The sequence below is a fragment of the Armigeres subalbatus genome, chromosome 3 (assembly GCF_024139115.2).
Source record: "Armigeres subalbatus isolate Guangzhou_Male chromosome 3, GZ_Asu_2, whole genome shotgun sequence".
Taxonomy (NCBI): Eukaryota; Metazoa; Arthropoda; class Insecta; order Diptera; family Culicidae; genus Armigeres; species Armigeres subalbatus.
The window spans coordinates 86,546,076-86,567,261 of NC_085141.1; the positions used below are offsets into that span (position 1 = coordinate 86,546,076).

The 21,186-nt window shown below is 40.0% G+C and overlaps 1 protein-coding gene across 1 annotated transcript in view; it reads left to right on the forward strand.

Annotated features, from left to right (window-relative positions):
* LOC134219551 (titin) overlaps positions 1-21,186 on the forward strand; it is a 591,826-nt gene that overhangs the window by 39,463 nt on the left and 531,177 nt on the right. Inside the window, exon 2 of the mRNA XM_062698297.1 lies at positions 1,117-4,220. Within this exon, the coding sequence (XP_062554281.1) occupies positions 1,126-4,220 (3,095 nt within the window). The 5' untranslated portion in view covers positions 1,117-1,125. The remainder of the gene's footprint in view (positions 1-1,116; positions 4,221-21,186) is intronic.

Below are 21,186 nucleotides of genomic sequence, written 5' to 3' on the forward strand. Positions count from 1 at the left end.
TAAGTGCCCGAAAAATGAGTGACATTTTGTTGAGTAGTTTTGCGCACACACACACACACACACATACACACACACATACACACACACACACACACACACACACACAGACATCACCTCGATTCGTCGAACTGAGTCGATTGGTATATAACACTATGGGTCTCCGGGCCTTCTATAAAAAGTTTGTTTTTGGAGCGATCATATAGCCTTTACCGTATACTTAGTATACGAGAAAGGCAAAAATGTGTTATAAGACACCGTCGATGATTCATATGAACAGACAAAATTACCTTTGACGATCATATTTAGCTCGAAAGCATGTAAACAATCACTGGAAGGAAATTTCCACTTAAACATAATTATGCATACAAAACACAAAGCTTTTTTGGAAATTTACACAAAATAATTACATCAAATATGCTGATCACCATATGGTGAGCGGTGTACGTGTGGCAAAATATTGAAAGAGAACAGATCTTTTTGTGGTCAAAACAATGCAGAAAGATGAAAGAGAGGATAATAAAATGCTTTTGAAAAGGGATAACAACCTCGAAGAATGCCATCGAGGCAAAGGAGCGAACGATCAATTGCCGCAGCCCGCACGCTCGAGTCAAAGGTGAACAAGCTCCTCCTGCAAACCATATGGCAGTAGGATGATGATACCGGGTGGGTTTTCGAGAGGAATGATGTTTCGCAAGCAAAAGACGCTATCATTTTCGTGGTAGCGTCACACGAAATGTTTCCTTGACCGAATCAATAATCAATCGAATTTTCATCCCTTGACACGATTAAAGGCGTGGTGCACTTATTTTGATCTCAGCTTTTGTTCCATATTTGCTCTCAGAAATTAGGAAAAGTAATTAATCTATCTAATTCGATGCAAAACATGAATGATCTCCTTGTAGATCATTTGAATATGGAAAACCGATGGATGTTTCAGTTTTAGGCTGCTAAAACGTCAGTGTCCGGAATAAGAGTCATGTTTGGGATGTGAGTCAAAACGGTACATCCAAATATACAGAACCTCAACGACCCTGATCATTTATTTCATGATTATTTGAAATCTATTGTGTAATGAATATGTGCAGTTCCTTATCAGTATTTTTTTTTTCTTTTCAGAAATAACGCATGAAGACGAAGAAACAATTGGCAGCGGCCGCTGCAGCGGCAGCAGCAGCCGCTGAAAATAAAGCCGCATCCGTCGAAAGTTCTCACATCACTGTTCCTACAACCATCACTGCGACATCAGTTGTCACCAAGAAAGTACTGAAACGTCTTCAGCCTAAAACCAAAGAAGTATCACCTAAATCAAATGACCAACAGCAATCAAATCCATCAATTGGCCCTGCCAGTGAATCGCCGACCAGACAACCGAAATCATCGGCAGCAAAAACTAAATCTCCAATACGCACAAAGCAAGATTCAGTGGCACCTAATTCTGTTGTTGCCAAGAATGTCAAAAATACATCTACAAGCTCTGTCAACGCTCCTTCGGGATCCAAAGTGAAGAAATCACAACCCGCAACTGGAGCGAAAAAACCCAACACAGAGAGGAAGAAGATGCAAAAAGAATTGAATAATTTGGGTATTACCGATAGGGCCATCACTCAAATCGACACAGCCGCAGTCAATCGTCCGTGCAACCCGTCAATCAGTGAGATGGTTAAAACCAAGTCGCGTGCCACCGTCAGTCAGCAAAAAATTACCGACTTTGGCGCCCTGGGTGGTCCCTCGGTTTCCCAGAAAATTGCTACCGCTGCGACTAATGTCTCGGCGACGGAGGTTCCTAAGCCTTCAGAACAGGTTGGGGTGACCACTCCCACTAAGAAGAAGCCAGCCACCAAAACAAAGGACACCAAACAAGAGGATGGTGCGAAAAACAAAACCCCAGTCACGGTTCAGTCGATAATGCCCAGTATACAACCTTCTTCCCAACCTTTGCTCCAGTCCGGTGATGCTAAGGAAGATGTTAAAACGCCGCCGATCGGAACGAAACAATCGGATGGCAAAAATAAGGCGAAAAAGCAACCCGAAAATAAAGATGATAATAATGCCGCCGCCGCCTCCAATGTTGAGCAGCAACCTCAAAAGACGGGTAAAAAGAATTCATCAGTCGCTCCCAAGCCGAGAGCTAAATCCAAGAAAGCGATCCTTCAAGAGAAAAGGGCAGCGGAATTGAAAGCTGCTGAAGAGAAGGCGGCGGAAATTGCGGCTGCTGCCGCAGCTAAGCAAGAAGCCGAAGATAAACTAAGGCTTGAAGAAGATCAAACTTGTTCCCTCGAGCTAGTAGAATCCGACGATAAGAACGATGAGGAGGAAGTCCAAAGCCGCATTGAAGATATCATGAAATCGCTAGAAGATGACGACGACGAAGATGTGGGGATGGGGCCGCTCATGGTTAAGCCTAATCTGGAGGAGAAAGAACCTGAGAAACAACCATTAAAAGGCATCAAAAGCAAAACTGATTCGCAAAAATTGAAGAAAACATTGCTTAACAAGGCCAATGAAGATAAAATAGAACTATCTGGATTGTCAGTGAAAGCTTCAATATATCAAAGCACACCTAAGACTATTACAAAACGGAAAAGTACTAAGCCAAGAAAGCCTTCTGCAAAGAAAAAACCTGAAACGAAACGTGAATCTGAATCTCAGAAAATTATTCCGGATTCTATAAGTCCTGAAAAATACTCAATCCCAATTATCAATAAACAGCCGAATACAGCAGACCAGTGTTCAAGTTCCTCGGCTAACGAATCAACTCAAAGCACAGTCGAAACGAAAAATGTCGAAAAATCTAAATCCCCTGAACCAACCAAAACCATTCGTTCCTCTACGGAGAATGATGATGATGTTCCCCTAAACAAACTCAAAGACCAACCAGGAAAACCGGAATCATTTGCAATTCCTCAAACACCTCCCTCTGTCGAACCCAGTCTCAGCACACCCGCAACTCCACAGTCAAACGAACAGTCAACCGAACCTCCGGCTAAGTCCAAGCGAAAATATGTCCGCAAAACTCCAACTAATAGCAAAAGGAAGCTTACGAAAGCAGCGAGTGTCGCCTCGGCAAAAGATGCGAAAGATAAGCTACCCACGGAGAAAAAGGATGTGTACGACTTTGACGAATCGGAAAGTGACACCGATGGTCCAGTGAAACCAGAGAAACCCGTCTTCAAACGAAAACAGGTTCACGCCAGTTGCGCTAAGGAAGACGAACTGGAGGATGAGCCAGACAAGGATAAAACTACATTTGAAAAAGATAGCATACCCGATGTCGTTGAGATGAAGAAGTTGGAGTGTGAAAACGAATCTGAAAAGGGCGAAACATGTGCAAAGAATGAGGAATTGTCCAAAGTTAAAGTGGTAGGTAAACCAAAGGCACAATTCATGGTAAGCGATTCCGATTCGGAGCAAAGTGAGGAAGACAAACCCCTCAGAAAACCGAGCAAACCAACCCCAAAGCCAAAAGTAACGAAACCACCACCCAGAGAGTCTATCACCGATTCCGAAGCGGAGGAATCCGAAGATGACGACAAAGAGCGTGATCCGGACGAACGACCCGAGACTCCCGTGAGTAGAAAAATCAAACAAGAGGTTCGCGACTCATCGGACGAAGATTCGGACGGGTACAGTTCGGAGGAATCGGTACGGACCCGCATCGTCAAAAAGCAGCTCACTGCCAAGACGCGGCACCTGAAGCTGTACGGGTTCTGGTCCGGACCGAAGCGGCACCGGGTGGCGTCGTTGAATGCAATCGCCAAGGTCCATTGTCTGTATGAGAACGAAACGCGGGCTGCGTTGGAGGCGAGCCTGATGAAACAGGTGCCACCGAGGGCACCCAGGGCCAAGGAGGTGAAGAAGGAGAAGGTCGAAAAGGATGAGAGTAAGGGTGCTGTGAAGGAGGAAGATAAAAAGAGTGAGGTTCAGAATGCGAAAAAGACACCCGTGGAAGCGGAGAAGGATAAGCAGGACGAGAAGAAGTGCAAGGAAGAGGAGAAGAAGCAAAAGGAAGAGGAGAAGAAGAAAGTAGTGAAAGTTGTTTCGGTGAAGGAAGAGAAGAAAAAAGTGGCGAAGAAGACGGAATTAAAGGAAGACAAGAAGAAGGAAAGAAAGAAAGTGGAAGTCAAAGAGGAGAAGAAGGAGGAAAAGAAGAAAGAGAAGAAGAAGGATGAGACGGAAAGTGATAGTGAAAGCGAGGAATCCGAAGAGGAAGTTGTTACCAGGTATGTTTACGTAATAAATAACTGCATGATACACATAAATCAATTAAAGGAAATCTAACAGCACAAACAATCAGACATGACAGTTTAAAATATATCATCATAAATCATTGATCGATCATTTTAAATGTTCTTAAGCTAGCCAACTATCAAAGTAACACGAGATGTCGGAGGTACTTTCGTGACTACGATTTTGAATTTGTGTGATGTGTGATCGTATTGTGGATAACGTATTTATTGTTCACCTCAGTTTACTTGTTTTTGCTGTATAGGATTGACCACTCCGAGAATTCTAGAGTACCTCAGCCTCCCCTCTCAGGTATCTCTTTTGTCAAATTCTTAGGAAATTGGCAGGCATTTTTGAAAAATTCTTACTCCAAGAATTCTGGGAACTCGTTCTCCAAAAAAACTGAGTTATTCCCCCTTTAGGATTCTTGAAGAATTTGCTCTTCCAAGAACTCTGAGGGATTCATCCTACAGGAATTCTCGGAAAGACTCGTTTACGAATTTGTAAGAATTACTCTTTTAAAAATTCAGGGCAATTCCTCCGGCACGAATTTTGGGGAGTCTTTCCTCAGAAGTTAAAAGGAATACCTCCTTCAGAAATTTGAAGGAATGCCTCCTCCGACGATCCTGGGGAATTGCTATCCTTCAACTCTTATCTACTAGAGAATTTCTTCCACTGAACTTCTGGGGAGTTTCTTCCCACAGGTTTTATAAAAAATTAATTTAGAATGAATGAGACATTTCTCAAAATTCATGGAGTTTTGCCGCTGCCGTCGCTGTTACGAAATAGTATTCACGCCGCCGCCGGTTCAAAAATCATTTCTTGATGGTCTCCAATCCTGGATATTGATTTGACACACAGTACTTTCGGAGTAAGCCATTTTCCAACGTCAAATATAATTGTCTTATGATCCATAACAGCGGTTCTCAACCTGAAGTACATGTACCCCTGGGGGTACCTTTGCTGGTCCCAGGGTGTACCTCGGACAAAAAAGCGTAAAGGCGAACGTTGTACAATTCAAATCAAAACAAATTGATGAAAATGTTTATAACTGTACTTTTTTTTTTATTTCAAAACGTTGTCTTGTACATAATATGCATGGCGAAAGCCAATAGAATTCTGCCTCCAGTGTATGAAGAGCTGCAGAACAAAAGAACGAATGGACAAAACGTCGAATGAGCAAATTTTAAACATTTTCAATGCAATCTACCTTATTGAAACAAAATGTTGAATAACATGCTGAGAATATGCTTCTAAACTGAAATATAAAGGTTCGGAAGCTTCCGTTTGAGAGGCATAAGGGCTTGGAAGCCTCCTTTCAAACATTTTGGAATCCTCCTTTCAAAAGGCCTAGAAGCCTGATTCTAAGAGACCCGAAAGCCTGATTCTAAGAGACCCGGAAGCCTCCTTTCAAAAGGGTCATAAGCCTTTTTGCCTTTCTCGTATACTAAGTATACGGTAAAGGCTATATGATCGCTCCAAAAACAAACTTTTTATAGAAGGCCCGGAGACCCATAGTGTTATATACCAATCGACTCAGTTCGACGAATTGAAGTGATGTCTGTGTGTGTGTGTGTGTGTGTGTGTGTGTGTGTGTGTGTGTGTGTGTGTGTGTGTGTGTGTGTGTGTGTGTGTGTGTGTGTGTGTGTATGTGTGTGTGTGTGTGTGTGTGTGTGTGTGTGTGCGCAAAACTACTCAAAAAATGTCACTCATTTTTCAGGCACTTATTCTCAACCGATGTGCTCGCAACAAGTTGCATTCGACGCAGAATCCTATCCCATTGTTTCCTATTTGAAATTGGCCAAATCGGACTATGGGATCAAAAGTTATGGCCAAAATACAAATTCATACAAAAAAATCGCGTAAAAAATGTCACTCATTTTTCGGGCACTTATCCTCAACCGATTTGCTCGCAACAAATTGCATTCGACGCAGAATCCAGTCCCATTGTTTCCTATTTGAAATTGGCCAGATCGGACTAGGGGATCAAAAGTTATGGCCAAAATACAAATTCATACAAAAAAATCGCGTAAAAAATGTTACTCATTTATCGAGCACTTATCCTCAACCGATTTGCTTGCAATAAGTTGCATTCGACGCAGAATCCTGTCCCATTGTTTCCTATTTGAAATTGGCCAGATCGGATTATGGGATCAAAAGTTATGGCCAAAATACAAATTCATACAAATAAATTGCGTAAAAAATGTCACTCATTTTTCGGGCACTTATCCTCAACCGATTTGCTCGCAACAAGTTGCATTCGACGCAGAATCCTGTCCCATTGTTTCCTATGTGAAATTTGCCAGATCGGACTATGGGATAAAAAGTTATAGCCAAAATACAAATTCATACAAAAAAATCGCGTAAAAAATGTCACTCATTTTTCGGGCACTTATCCTCAACCGATTTGCTCGCAACAAGTTGCATTCGACGCAGAATCCTGTCCCATTGTTTCCTATCTGAAATTGGCCAGATCGGACTATGGGATCAAAAGTTATGGCCAAAATACAAATTCATACAAAAAATCGCGTAAAAAATGTCACTCATTTTTCGGGCACTTATCCTCAACCGATTTGCTCGCAACAAGTTGCATTCGACGCAGAATCCTGTCCCATTGTTTCTTATTCGAAATTGGGCAGATCGGACTGAGGCATCGAGAGTTATGGCCAAAATACAAATTCATACGAAAAAATTGCGTAAGAAATGTCACTCATTTTTCGGGCACTTATCCTCAACAGATTTGCTTGCAACAAGTTGCATTCGACGCAGAAGCCTATCTCATTGTTTCCTATTTGAAATTGGCCAGATCGGACTATGGGATCGAAAGTTATGGCCGAAATACAAATTCATACAAAAAAATCGCGTAAAAAATGTCACTCATTTTTCGGGCACTTATCCTCAACCGATTTGCTTGCAACAAGTTGCATTCGACGCAGAATCTGGTCCCATTGTTTCCTATTTGAAATTGGCCAAATCGGACTATGGGATCGAGAGTAATGGCCAAAATACAAATTCATACGAAAAAATTGCGTAAGAAATGTCACTCATTTTTCGGGCACTTATCCTCAACCGATTTGCTTGCAACAAGTTGCATTCGACGCAGAATCCTGTCCCATTATTTCCTATTTGGAATTGGCCATATCGGACTATGGCATCGAAAGATATGGCCAAAATACAAATTCATACGAAAAAATCGCGTAAGAAATGTCACTCATTTTTCGGGCACTTATCCTTAACCGATTTGCTCACAACAAGTTGCATTCGACGTAGAATCCTGTCCCGTTGTTTCCTATTGAAAATTGGCTATATCGGACTATGGGATCGAAAATTTTACCATTTTTGCCTTTCTCGTACAACTAAGTTGTACCGAAAGGCTATCATTTCACTCCAACTTCGAATTTTTGATAGAAGTCTCGGAGACCCATAGTATTATATACCATTCGACTCAGCTCGATGAGCTGAACAAATGTCTGTCTGTCCGTGTGTATGTGTGTGTGTGTGTGCACAAAATGCCATAATAAACATTAGCCAAATTTTCACATAGAAACTCTTAACCGATTTTCTTGCAACAAGTTGCATCCGACAGAGACTAAAACGCTGTTGATCACTATTGAATTTCATAATAATTGCGAATTGCAAAAAATAGATAATATTAAAATAGTGATGAGACATAATCACATAGAATAATGTGTTATGAAAAATGCCTTGCATCTATGAATATTTTTAAAGTTTATCCGTGGCTTGCTCTCATTACGAGTTTCATCGTGCTATAAAGATGCTCGTGTTGCGCGCATTTAGGCGTAAGTATGCTATTCGTTCAGTTTCATAGTACTATGAAATTGTCCGAAAGTCAAAATTCGAACATAGGAAATTCGAGAAACTTTTGGCAGCGCCATCTGTCGTCTACTAGTGCAAATTTTCTATCATAACATTAGACGGTGTAACTGTTTTGCCTTTCTTGTACATCATCGAGGTGTAATCGTAAAGGCTACATTTATTACCTTTTAGCGCGAGAAAGGCACCATCGCCGCTAGGTGGATTAATCTGGGTTTTTTATGGAAAAATCGCTAAAGAAATGTCACTCATTTTTCAGGTACTTTTCCTCAACTGATTTGCTCGCATTAAATTGCATTCGACGCAGAATGTCTCATTGATTCTTATTGAAAATAGGCCAGATCTGACTATGGGCTTAGAAGTTATGGTAAAATTACTATTTATTGTGAAAAAGAGTTAAAAAAAGTCTAGCAAACTTTTTTATCACTTAGACTTCATCTATTCCCCAAGCAACACAAGTTCAACAAATCTGGTTGCAGTAACCATATTGTGACTGAATCCGGTCATATATAAGTTACTGTGATTGATGTGAAATATGTGTGCTTTTCAGGTCTCACGCATCAGATTGCATTCGACGCAGAATCTTGTCCCATTGTTTCCTATAGAAACTTGGCCGGATCGTACAATTGGGTCAAAAGTTATGGCGAAAATACTAATTTTAAAACTACAAAATAAAATGCCATTTTTTGCTCTTATGCTCATCCGATTTGTTTGCAACAAATTGCGTTTGGCGAGAATTTTTTTTATGCATATAAACAAAAATGAAAAATAAGACCAATCCACATATTGGTGTTATTTTAGATTTTTCCAAACCTTTTGAACGAACGAGAAAGGCACCATCACCGCTAGGTGGATTAATCTGGGTTTTTTTTTCAGAGGGTCGGAAGCCTTCCTTAAAAAAGCTCGAAAGGCACCTTTCAAGAGGCTCCGGAAGTTCCTTTCAAAAAGCCCAGGAAGCTCTTTTCAAGACGCTCGGAAAGATTCTTTCAAGATGTTCTAAAGGCTCCTTTCAAGAGGCTCGTAAGCCTACTTTTAAGAGGCCTGGAAACTCTCTTCAAGTGGCCCGGAAGCCTTCTTTTAATAGGGTCGGAAGCCTTTCTTTCAGAAGGCTCGGAAGGCTCCTTTCAAAGAGACTCGCATCCCTACTTTCAAGAGTCTAGGAAGCCTTCTTTCAAGAAGCTCAGAAGCATACTACTAATAGGCTTTAAGTGGTTCGGAGGCTTGGAAGGCGCTCTACAAAAGGCTCGCAATTATTCTTTCAAGAGGCTTGGAAGCCTACTTTCAAGAGGCTCAGAGGCGTCCTTTCTAAACCGTCTCTCAAGAGGCTTGGAAACCTCCCTTCAAGAGGCTCGGAAACCTCCCTTCAAGAGGCTCGAAGGCCTTCCTTCAAGAAGCTCGGAAGCCTCCTTTCAAGAACCTCAGAAGCGTACTCTCAAGATGCAAAGGAAGCCTTCTTTTGAGTGGCTCGAAAGCCGCCATTCAAAAGGCTTGGAAGGCGCTCCTCCCTTAAACAGACTCAGAATTATTCTTTCAAGAGGCTTGAAAGCCTACTTTCAAGATGGTCAGAGGCGTCCTTTTGAAGCCACATGAAAGCCTCCCTTCAAGAGACTCGGAAGCTTATTTTCAAGACGCACGGAAGGCTAATTTCAAGAAACTCGGAAACCTCCTTTCGAAAGGCTCAGCAGCCTCCAATAGTCATAAAAGTCCTGTAGGAAATTGATCGAAAAACCTAATATGAATTGGAAAAAAAACTTCATGGTGAGCCATGTATCCCGTTAGTTTTCAGGTGCATTTTTCATATATCTTATGAGCTACATATATTTTCGTTTTCAGCAAAAATTAGGGGTATCTAAATTTACGGAAAAGTTCAAAGGAGTACCTCTCAAGAAAAAGGTTCAAAACCGATGCTTAGCGTAACATAAAATGGCCTTGCAAATAAATGCTGTATAAAAAATTCATCAGTTTGGATCAACCAGGAAATCTTTACCGGGACTTGCCCAAATAAACTACAAAATCTAAATTCGTTATTCGTGACAATAGCCAAGCTCATGCATTGCTGTAAGTTTTCGTTTTATTGTCCGTAATACGAACATCTCCATATGAATAGCGTCGGAAATGAACCTTGTTGCCAACAATTACAGACTAAATGCATACAATTTGTATAGATCTGTCAAATTCCTTCATTTTACTCAAATTTCACAATTCGGCTCCAACATTTCAAAAGGGCGTACTTCATTTGTGAACAAGAACTTCTCACGTCGCTGGTGGGCAAGTTTGTGCCCATCCACGCAATCAAGCGCTATTTAACGAAAGAAGAGGATTCGCTGCTTCCATCAGTGATGTAGGATTGGGTGGGTAGGCTCAAACTTGCTCACCAGCAACGCGAAAAGCTCTGGTTTACAAAAGTTTTTGCCCTTTGAAGTGTTGGAGCCGAATTTACCACTCGATATGATTGATCATTACACAACTATTCCAATTTTTCCAGTTTTTGCTCTACGAAAGAAATCTGATTTGCTCAAATTGTTTTCTTTGTTTTATTTTTGTAAATTTCTCAATTCAAAATATTCTTTATATTATTTAAATACATGTTGTACATTTTTTTCCCAGCCAACAATCCCAAGTGTGTCTGTTGTGTTACTTGGGTTGGGATTGTAATTATGCCTGAAAGCGTTTGCCGATATCTCTAAACTGGGACACCAAATCTACCACACAAGTCTCGCATGAAATCTCTTCCACGGAGAAATTCATTTACCCATGCAACAAAATATGCTAAAGTGGAGGCTATGTACATACAAATTGTATGGGGAAGCATCTTATATGGCCTACACTTTAGCATCTTATGTGACATCATATACGATCTTGTGATGACTGGAAGGTACTTTATATACCATCTCTTTCTCTCTGATGAAAAAATATCCAGTTCTTGAAGTTCAGCGGCTCATTAATGACTTATACCGCTGAAAAAGGGTGAATTTATCAACCGAGTCAAAGAGATAGCAGAGAGATTGATGGGGAAATCGTGTTTCTCCGTGCTTCATGTGCTTCACGCGGTCACTGGATCGCTCCGCCTTGGTGAAACTTAAGCACCCCAAATTGTCTTCGAAAGCAAAGTGATTTGAACTCAGCCTCTAAGGATGGAAGGGCCACCGAATCCTGCCCTTTGCTGGTCCAACTGACTGGTCCATCTCCATAGGAAATATAAATCCAGTAGTTAAACACCGGGTATGCATATAACGAGTCCAATCCTTGCCGGAGTACCGTACCGAGGTTCAATGCGTTTTAGGTGCATAATCAAGCCTGAAATCCTTGGTCCCATGGTACCCGTTTCGCTGCGTTCCATTCACTTATTGTTAGCTGACTAACTTTCCGTCCTAATAGTCCAACGCTTAGGGGCTCAACTTATGGGCCAAACACAATGGATTCGTTTGCGTGCGTTTTGACAGATTTCCCATGGGAAAACTGTCAAAACACACGCCAATTAGCCTTGCGAGCAGAGTTGTCAATCCGATGTTGGCGAGTTCGATCCTCGGTCTGGCCTAGGATGTCTTCGGATGGGGACAAAAACGAAAATAAAAAATCTAACACTGTATAGTAAATCCATTATCAAAAGCTGTGTGCCATTCTAAGCCCAATGTCATAACCGGGGAAGGCTCGTTTGACCAAAACCCACTCGGCTGAAAGCCACTTGGCCGAACAAACCATTAGGAAGAAACCCATTTGGCTGAATAGAACATTTGGCCAAATAGTACATATGGCTGAATAGGGCACTTGGCCGAATAATACATTTGACGGAATAAGACATTTGGCCAAACAGTTCATTAGGCCGAATAGGTCATTTGAAAAATGAGAAATAGGGTTTAAAAAGTGAGATGTCTCACTTCTCATTACTTATTTCCCTCTTCTCACTGTGAAAAGTGAGTAGCGCGAAGTGAGAAATAAGACGTCTCACTATTCACTTCACGCTTCTTACTTTTTACAGTGAGAAGCAAGAAATGAGGAGTGAGAAGTGAGACGTCTCTCACATCTCAATTCCTTCTTCATTCTTTATTCTTCATTCTTTCTTCTTCCTTCTTCCTTCTTCCTTCTTCCTTCTTCCTTCTTCCTTCTTCCTTCTTCCTTCTTCCTTATTTCTTCTTTCTTCTGCCTTCTTACTTCTTACTTCTTTACTTCCTTCCCAACAAACAACGACAAGCTACAAATAAGCATCTAGGTTGAATTATTGTTTATTTGTGATCTTCGTAGCTGAATAAAATGGATGCTGAATAATTCGCTAGACAGATTTCATTTCAGCATTTAATCTAACTAATATTCGACATGGCCTATTTATTTGTTTACTACCTTTATTTGAAGTCGAACTAACGTTTTCGTTTTATCGCATTTCAGCATATTGGGGAAGTTTAACAATATGCTGAACTAATGATTTTTAAAGTTCTCTGTTCGACTATGATGTGATGCTCTGAAAGGGTGGTACTAAAAGCCGGACATAACGCCGTTGAATAACGTCGGAAAATTATTGAATCTTTGATGTGTAGAATTCCGATTTATTCGTGATTTATTAAGCTGTCGGAACGAGCAAAACTGCTGGAGCAATGAAAAAAATCATGCGTTCATGCCCAACTAAATATTACTAAAAGCCGGACATAACGCCGTTGAATAACGTCGGAAAATTATTGAATCTATGACAATATGACAATCATATCGCAACCGTTTTTCAAGAGATTCTGAGGAAGGCCGAATATACATTGATTTTATTTTCATAAATTCATAAATAGCATTGGGGACGGATTTTATTTTATCGTTTATCGACATTATTTTTACGTATTTTTCCTAGTGTGCGATGGTTATGACTGGCTGAACAATGGTTGAAATAAAAATCTTGTACAGTTATCAACAAACTGTAGTTTGACAGATCGACTTATTGAATAAGAGTCCAATTATGATTCATATTCAGTAATAAGTTTATTTATGTTATGCATTGAGTGAGCCATATCTAACAAATCAAGGATGGCGCGGATGACAACGTTACCGGCAGATGATCAAATGACAGCAGTTCGAGACCCGATTTAAAAAATTTTAAAATGATCATTTGAAAATAGCAATTACTTTAAAATACGTTCATTGGAGATCTTAATGATGTTACCTTCTATGTGTTATTGTTTTCGAAAAATTCACATGTAGCTGAATTGAGGCTTAGTAAAATGCTTACTAAAGGTTTAACGAATCAGTTAATAAAGTTGTTTTTCAAAATGAGATATTGTAGTTGTATAACTTCGCCAAAATTGTGTGAACAAAGCTTGAACAGAAGTTGTGATAGGAAATAGTACAGACATTATTCAACACAGCGCTGAATTAAATCATCACACTGATGTTAGTTCAACTAGTGAATGTTTGTTGGGTTCTTTCTTCTATCATCTCCCTTTTTTCTTCTTCATTCTTCATTCTTACTATTTTCTTCTTCCTTCCTACTTCGTTCTTCCTTCTTCCTTCTTCCTTATTTCTTCTTTCTTCTGCCTTCTTACTTCTTACTTCTTTACTTCCTTCTCTCTTCTTCCTCCTTCCTTCTCCCTTCTCCCTTCTTCCTTCTTCCTTCTTCGTTCTCCCTTCTTCATTCTTTATTCTTCATTCTTTCTTCTTCCTTCTTCCTTCTTCCTTCTACCTTCTTCCTTCTTCCTTCTTCCTTCTTCCTTCTTCCTTCTTCCTTCTTCCTTCTTCCTTCTTCCTTCTTCCTTCTTCCTTCTTCCTTCTTCCTTCTTCCTTCTTCCTTCTTCCTTCTTCCTTCTTCCTTCTTCCTTCTTCCTTCTTCCTTCTTCCTTCTTCCTTCTTCATTCTTCCTTCTTCCTTCTTCCTTCTTCCTTCTTCCTTCTTCCTTCTTCCTTCTTCCTTCTTCCTTCTTCCTTCTTCCTTCTTCCTTCTTCCTTCTTCCTTCTTCCTTCTTCCTTCTTTCTATTTCCTTCTTCCTTTTTTCTTCTTCCTTCTTCCTTCTTTTTTCTTACTTCTTCCTTCTTCCTTCTTTCTTCTTCCTTCTTTCTTCTTCCTTCTTCTTTCTTCCTTCTTCCCTTTTCCTTTTTCCTTCTTCCTTCTTCCTTCTTCCTTCTTCATTATTTCTTCTTCCTTCTTCTTTCTTCCTTCTTCCTTCTTCCTTCTTCCTTCTTCCTTTTTCCTTCTTCCTTCTTCCTTATTCCTTCTTCCTACTTCTTTCTTCTTCCTTCTTCTTTCTTTCTTCTTTCTTCTTCTTTCTTCTATCTTTATTCTTCTTTCCTCCGTCTTCCTTCATTCTTCTCCTTTCTTCCTTCCTGTCTTTCTTTCTTCTTTTTTCTCTCTTCTTTCGTCTTTCTTCTTTCTTCTTTCGTCTTTCTTCTTTCTTCTTTCTTCTTCCTTCTTCCTTCTTCCTTCTTTACTTCCTTATTCCTACTTTCTTCTTCCTTCTTCCTTCATCATCCTTCATTCTCCCTACTTCTTTCTTCCTTCTCACTTCTTCCTTCTTCCTTCTTCATTTTTCCTTCTTCATTCTTCTTTCTTCCTTCTTCCTCCTTTTTGCTTCTTCTTCCGTAATACTTCATCCTCACATCGCACTACTCACTTCTCTCATTCGGCCTAATGGCCATTCGGCCTAATGACCGTTCGGCCTAATGACCATTCGGCCTAATGGCATTCGGCCTAATGACCCAGCATCGTGTGTATGTGTACAAGATTTGTAGACACACTTTTTCAAACTCAGCGCTACCCGATTTACTCGTAACAAGTTGCATTCGACAGGGAATGCAATCCCATTGTTTGCTATTGAACATTTCACCGATCGGACATTGCATTTCGGAATTATTGAAAAATCATTGTTTTTTTCCCCAGAAGTCCCCTCTTGGAAAAAAAATTGGAATGAAAAAAAAGATATTTCCGAAGGTAGTGGCAAAGAGATGGGAAAAATCATTTTGTTTAAAATGGAAGATAATCAACACTCACACGCGATTGTACTTTTAAATTATCAATTGATAAAAACTCGTCAGCGAGTAAAATTTGTTTGAAAATCGTTTTTTGATTTGTTACTTTTTGAATTGTTTTTCCTTCCTATTACAAAGCCATAACGTTAAATAAAGGTTATGAAAGGACTGTTGACATTCAGCTTGTATTAGTAAGGTTTATATGTGAACGGTTTTATTCTGTGTTTATTATCGTTTGAGTCCAAATTTTGAGAAGTTAGCTTCGGCGACAACTCGCCTACTGTTCTCATCTGAAAACTTTTCAAATGAAAATTGAAATCATTATGATTCATGATGATTCAGCACAACACTGAGTGGCAATGCATATTAATTAATACAAAAACATGAAAAAATGCGATCTAGACCCTTTAAGTGGATTTTGACCTTTCTTATATGATTTTTTCAATAGATTTTATGATGCACGAGAAAGGCATCATCGCCGCTAGGTGGATTAATCTGTTTTTTTTTTTAATAATTTTAGTGCGAAATGCATATAAATCTTGGTTGATAGCTAAAATTTCCAGCACCTTTGCTGGCCACAAGGGATTCTTCGGACAAGAATGCGTAATGACGGATGAGTTACAATTCAAATCAAAACTTATTGATTAAGTTTTGATCAGGCTTCGGAATTCTCACTCATATGAATAAAAACCTGCGATTAATCCATTAAGCGGAGTGCGATTTTTCATGGTCCCCCTGTGAGGAAGTATTTTCACACAACATTTTTATCCGGATAGAATGGCGGGTGATAAATTCGTGAGCACCGGATCGCCGGATATTTAAATTTTAATCCACAAATTTTCCTTCTTGTCGCCTCACCAGATAAATTTTACAAGCATATTTACAAAAATTTAGGACCGCAACGGGATTCGAACCTAAAACAATTTTAAAATATTTAGAGCGCCCACTATAACCACGCCACCACATGATTTGATTGAAATCGAAGGGAAAAACTGCTGTATTGAACCTTCTGCTTATCGTGGCGCATCGTCAGATTCAATCAGCTTGGAGAGGCAAAGTAAGCAGCATTTGATTTTCGCGAAACATGGGAAGAAGGATAACAATTTTTCGCACTATCGCTTGTGCTGGAGTTTAACGCACTGTATTTTATCCGGATAAAATGCATGATGGAGTGATCAGTTGTCGCGTGAGTGAGTGAGAAATCCGAACCCTGGTTTTGATAATTGCTTTTTTTTTAATTGTATTGTCCTGTACATAATATGAATGGCGATCAGTAAATAAAAGCATATTGAATCTTGCTCTCCAAAATCAGCAAAGTCTATGTATGACTGTGCGACGATAGAGCATAAGACCACAACGTTGAATGAACAAATCGAAATAAAATATTGAATAATATGTTAGTAACAAGCTTCTGAACTAGAATCTAGATTCTTAAGGTACGAAAACCTCCATTTAAGAGGCAGGAAGGCTTTTCTCCGAAAAGCTCAGTTGCTTCGTTGCAAGAGAATTGGAAGCATTCTTCAACGCTTCTTGGAAGCCTCCTTCCAAGCAGCTCGGAGCCTCCTCCACCTTTTAAGTGGCTCGAAAGCCACCTTTCAAGAGGCTTGGAAGCTTCCCTTCGAGTGGCTGAAACGCATAAAGGGCCTGTAATTGCTTGTAGAAGGAATTAATGAAATTCTTTAGCGATGCACTGATACATCATTCAGGACTTGGTTGGTCGGGTGGATCGCATGTTCCGAACTCCAGGTTGTTTTGGAGAACCATAAAGGGCCTGTAGTTGCTTATACAAGTAATGAGCGCAATTTTATCGGCTTTACGGACCTGCTGGAATGCTCAGCGATGCACGAATACGTCGGTCTTTACTTGGTTGATTAGTTAGATCACATATTATAAACTCCAAGGCGTTCTGGAGAACCAAAAAAGCCTGGAGTAGCTGGTAAAAGTAATTAGTGAAATCCAATCGGCTCAATAGACCTGCTGGGATGTTTACCGATGCACGGATACATCGTTCAGAACATGTTCTGAAATCCAGGACGTTTTGGAGAACCTGAAATAGATTACGTTTATTCAAAACTCTGCTAATTTATGTATCATGATCACATGGATTGTTTTTGACATACACTTCGGTTCAGGACATTTTGTATCTGATGCACTCTAGGATATGTACTCTAGAACAGTTTAGACGGCCTAGGATTTTTGAAAAAAATATTTCAATGCCTTTTCTGTCCTTTCTATACTAGTTTTAGCAATATCCAATGAAAAAAAACAAATTTGTACGTCTAATCTGCGTAAGCAAAAGCCGTCCTGAAAGGGTTGAAAGGCGCTATCGCGTCTACTTTCAGAGGCTTAGAAGCCTACCTTCAAAATGCTTTGCAGCCTTCCTATCAAGAAGTTCGGAAGCCTCCCTTCAAGAGGCTCGAAATTCTTCTTCCAAGCAGTTTAGAAGCGCTCTTTAAAGAGGCTCATAAGCCTCCTTTTAAGCGGCTCAAAAGCCGCCTTTCAAGAGATTTTGAAGCCTTCCTTCAATAGGCTTGAAAGATTCCAATAGTCAAATAAGTCTTGTAGGGAGCTTTTTGTATAAATTTACTTTGAATTGGATTTTTTCACGGAGTAATGAAAATTTCAGCCAAATTCATGGAGTGCCATTTATCCCGTTAGGGTCTGTTCACTAATTACGTAACGCTTTTGGGGGGAGGGGGGAGGTCCCACTTGCGTTATATTTTGTTACACCAAAAGGTGGGGGAGGGGGTGGGTAGTACCAAATGTTACGCATAACGCGAAAATGCTTTTTTTCAATCACTGATTGAAGTAATTGCTGACATAACTTGAACAAGACGGTGAATACGCATCAACCTATCCTCTTCACTACCATACTACCCATAATTGTCCCATGTTAGTCTTTGTAGTTTTTTTTTCTTTTTATCTCAGCTATATAACGCTATTCTGCCGTTTTCTTTAATTCCAAAAGACAGCGAGTTTTGTTCGAAATATTGTTGCTAAATGGCAAGGCATTTGTGACAGTAAACAGTTCAATTTAAAAATTATAATTTATCGTTATCGCATTCGTCATCACCGAAATCAAGCACATAGTTTTATATGCGTAAAAACATAACGCAAATATTTTATTTCTCGACAGAACAGCCCCGCAAAGCTATTTGAATGGTCATGGTCACAAATTCTATTTTCGTTTCTACTAGCTGCATTCTTAATGTCCTTGGTTTTTAATCATGTGTCGTGTGCCTATTCTAACAGTGTTAAAAAAAATACCAAAACCCATATGCTTCAGTGAAAGAAAAAAATCTGCAATTTAAATTTTTCAAAGTTACGCGTTATACGGGGGAGGGAGGGGGTACCAAAAATATTACTTTTTCTTACGAGGGGGAGGGAGGGGGTCAAAAACTCGGATTTCTGCGTTACGTAATTTGTGAACAGACCCTTAGTTTTCAGGTCCGTTTTTATATATCTTATCTACGCATGTTTTCATTTACAGCAAAAAAAAGGAGGTACCTCAATTAATGCAAAAGTTCGAAGAGGTACCTCTCAAGAAAAAGGTTGAGAACCGCTGGTGAAGTGGGTGTTTTAGAGATACTGATTTTTTTAAATAAGCCTCAAGGACACCGTGTTTCTCGATTGGTGTCTCGCTTCCATTCAGTCAAGGTGAGCTATTATTTTAATTTGACTAATGTGAAGGTAAGCCACAGATTTTCCTGTGGAAATTAAACAAAAAACAAATCGTAAAAATTCATATCAATTTGTCGTGGAAAAAAGCAAAAAGATTTAGTGTGCTTACAGAAACGTATCTATATCTATAGACATCCATCAACCTTATTATTTTTTTAATATTTGAAAGCACTCGCTTCATGATATGAAAAATAAAATAGTAATCATTGAGCGGCCATGCGTCTCACTATTCTGCATTCTCGGTACCGCCATTCGAATGTTAATCCGCAAATTCTACAATATGTCATCAATTCCATCACTTACTTGGTCACTAGTCAGAGCAGCCCCTTCAATTGCGTCTTCATCGAGTTGGGTGCAACTGAGCCATACAACAATTTCCTAGGACAGTTGTTGATGTCCATCCAGCTACAACACACTGCAAAGCTTGTTATAACAGATCCATTCATCAAATACAACGAGTTTTATAACAACAAACCGTCTCTCGTGGTGATCAACTTGGCGAATCAAGACGGTTTTAATATTGTTGATTCTCGACTCAGGCGATCTCTCCAGATGTGGGACCCAAACAGCAAAGTTCTGTTGTTGGTAGATACTAATGCCGTAAGTTGGACGAACATCAAGTTATTCAACGCTTTACTATATGGACTCAACTATCATATAGTGACCACTTTTGCAATACGGAGCTATCGAGTATTTAGATATGATGCGCTGGGTCAATTTTCGGAACCCATGAAGTATCCCATCGCTCCAAAAAATCTGTTTGTGGATAACATGCGGAATATGAAAGGAAAAGAAATCAGAATGAATGTGCGCTACCAAAATCGAAACGCAATTTTGACCACATCGGGGATTATTGGATCAGACGTACAATGGATTATTGACACGGCCCAGTTTTTGAATGCCACCGTGAAATTCATACGACTTCGAAGTATTTGTTCGACGATACTCGAAGAACAGTGTTATGCAACGTTTATGGCAGAACAACGAATTTCGATTGGACTGGACAAGCTATCAATTGTCGGCCTGGAATATGGAACATTTCGTTTTATCCAGAGTGTTATACCATCCTCGGAAACGATTATTGTTCCGAACGGACGACCATTGACTATCATAGAACTCTTCTTTCAACCATTCAACACAGGAACTTGGTTGATCCTGTTTGCTGTTCTAGGTGCAATGGAAGTTCTTAAACTGCTCACGCCGAAACATTTCATTAATGACCCAATTCTATTAAGTATTTGCGGTATCGAAAAGTACAACCTCCATGCTGCCGGGAAATGGGAGAAAATAGTCTACATCAGTTTGATTATAATGTTCTTCTTGATGACAAGCGCTTACGAAGCCAAACTCATTGCGTTGATGTCGGAGCGTCCGTCTACGCAGGTGATCAAAACACTCGATCAACTAGTTCAATCTGGCATACCGATCAAAACGGATTTCCGGTACTACCCGACAAAAATCAATGACAGTTTGATTGGCCAGCAGGTGGTCAACGGCACTTTCGATTTGGATGGCACCAGCGCATACTACTCCCAAGTTAGCGTAGTTCGAATCGTGCTAACCTGGCCACGCAATTATGATCTGGTGACGAGGTCAAAACGTTACGTGGCGCTGACGGAGTCTTTGCGAATGAACGTTGGTCAATATCGAACGGAGGTCCGCTCTCCATTACTACCCTGGCTCTATTGGACACATCTGGTGTTCTTCGAAAGTGGAATCACAGACAAACTTCAAGAAAAATTTGAAAATGCTCTTCACATCGGAGTTCGCCATTTTTGGCGACATGAGGGATATGAGGCGTTTGCCGATTACGATCTGATCAAATTCGATGATTTTCAACCGGCATGGATTGCGCTGGGAGTCGGCTTATGTGGATGTGGTGGCGTTTTTCTTGTGGAATTGCTGTGGAACAATCGGAAACATGAACGAAAAACGACATCATGGTGGAATTAATTTTATGTTCAAATTACTAGCGTACCATGCCTTGCAACACTCTTTTTCCGTGTGTTGGTTTTGTTCAATTAATTACTGACCCATAGTAATATGTTATGTTTACATTCGCATTTGGGTACTTCATGCCTCTATCACTCATGCCACACACTGTCAGGAAAATTTCCAAACTGAACCGGGAATCGATCTTCGCCACCAATAGAAAGCGCTTTCTATGCAGTAACGCTAGTCAGAAGGATATCCCGACGACAATGCTGAGAATTATTTTTCCAAGGACGGCACAAACCTGAAAACCAGCATGGAATAATATTAAAGAAAAAACCAACAGCAAAGAGCTCTTTTATTAGTTGAGAGCTGAGAAAAGCTCCTATTAGAATTTCTTATGTGTTTCGGTCTGTAATTTCATCATCATAAATATAATAGCCCTGTTTGTCTGTCCGGTGACTAGCCAACCAGACGCAGCACGCGGGAAAATTCTCATAAAAAATAAAATATTAGACACTACAATTCTTTTTTACTATCAGATGCAGAAAACAAAACCAGTGACAACCTTAGACAACCA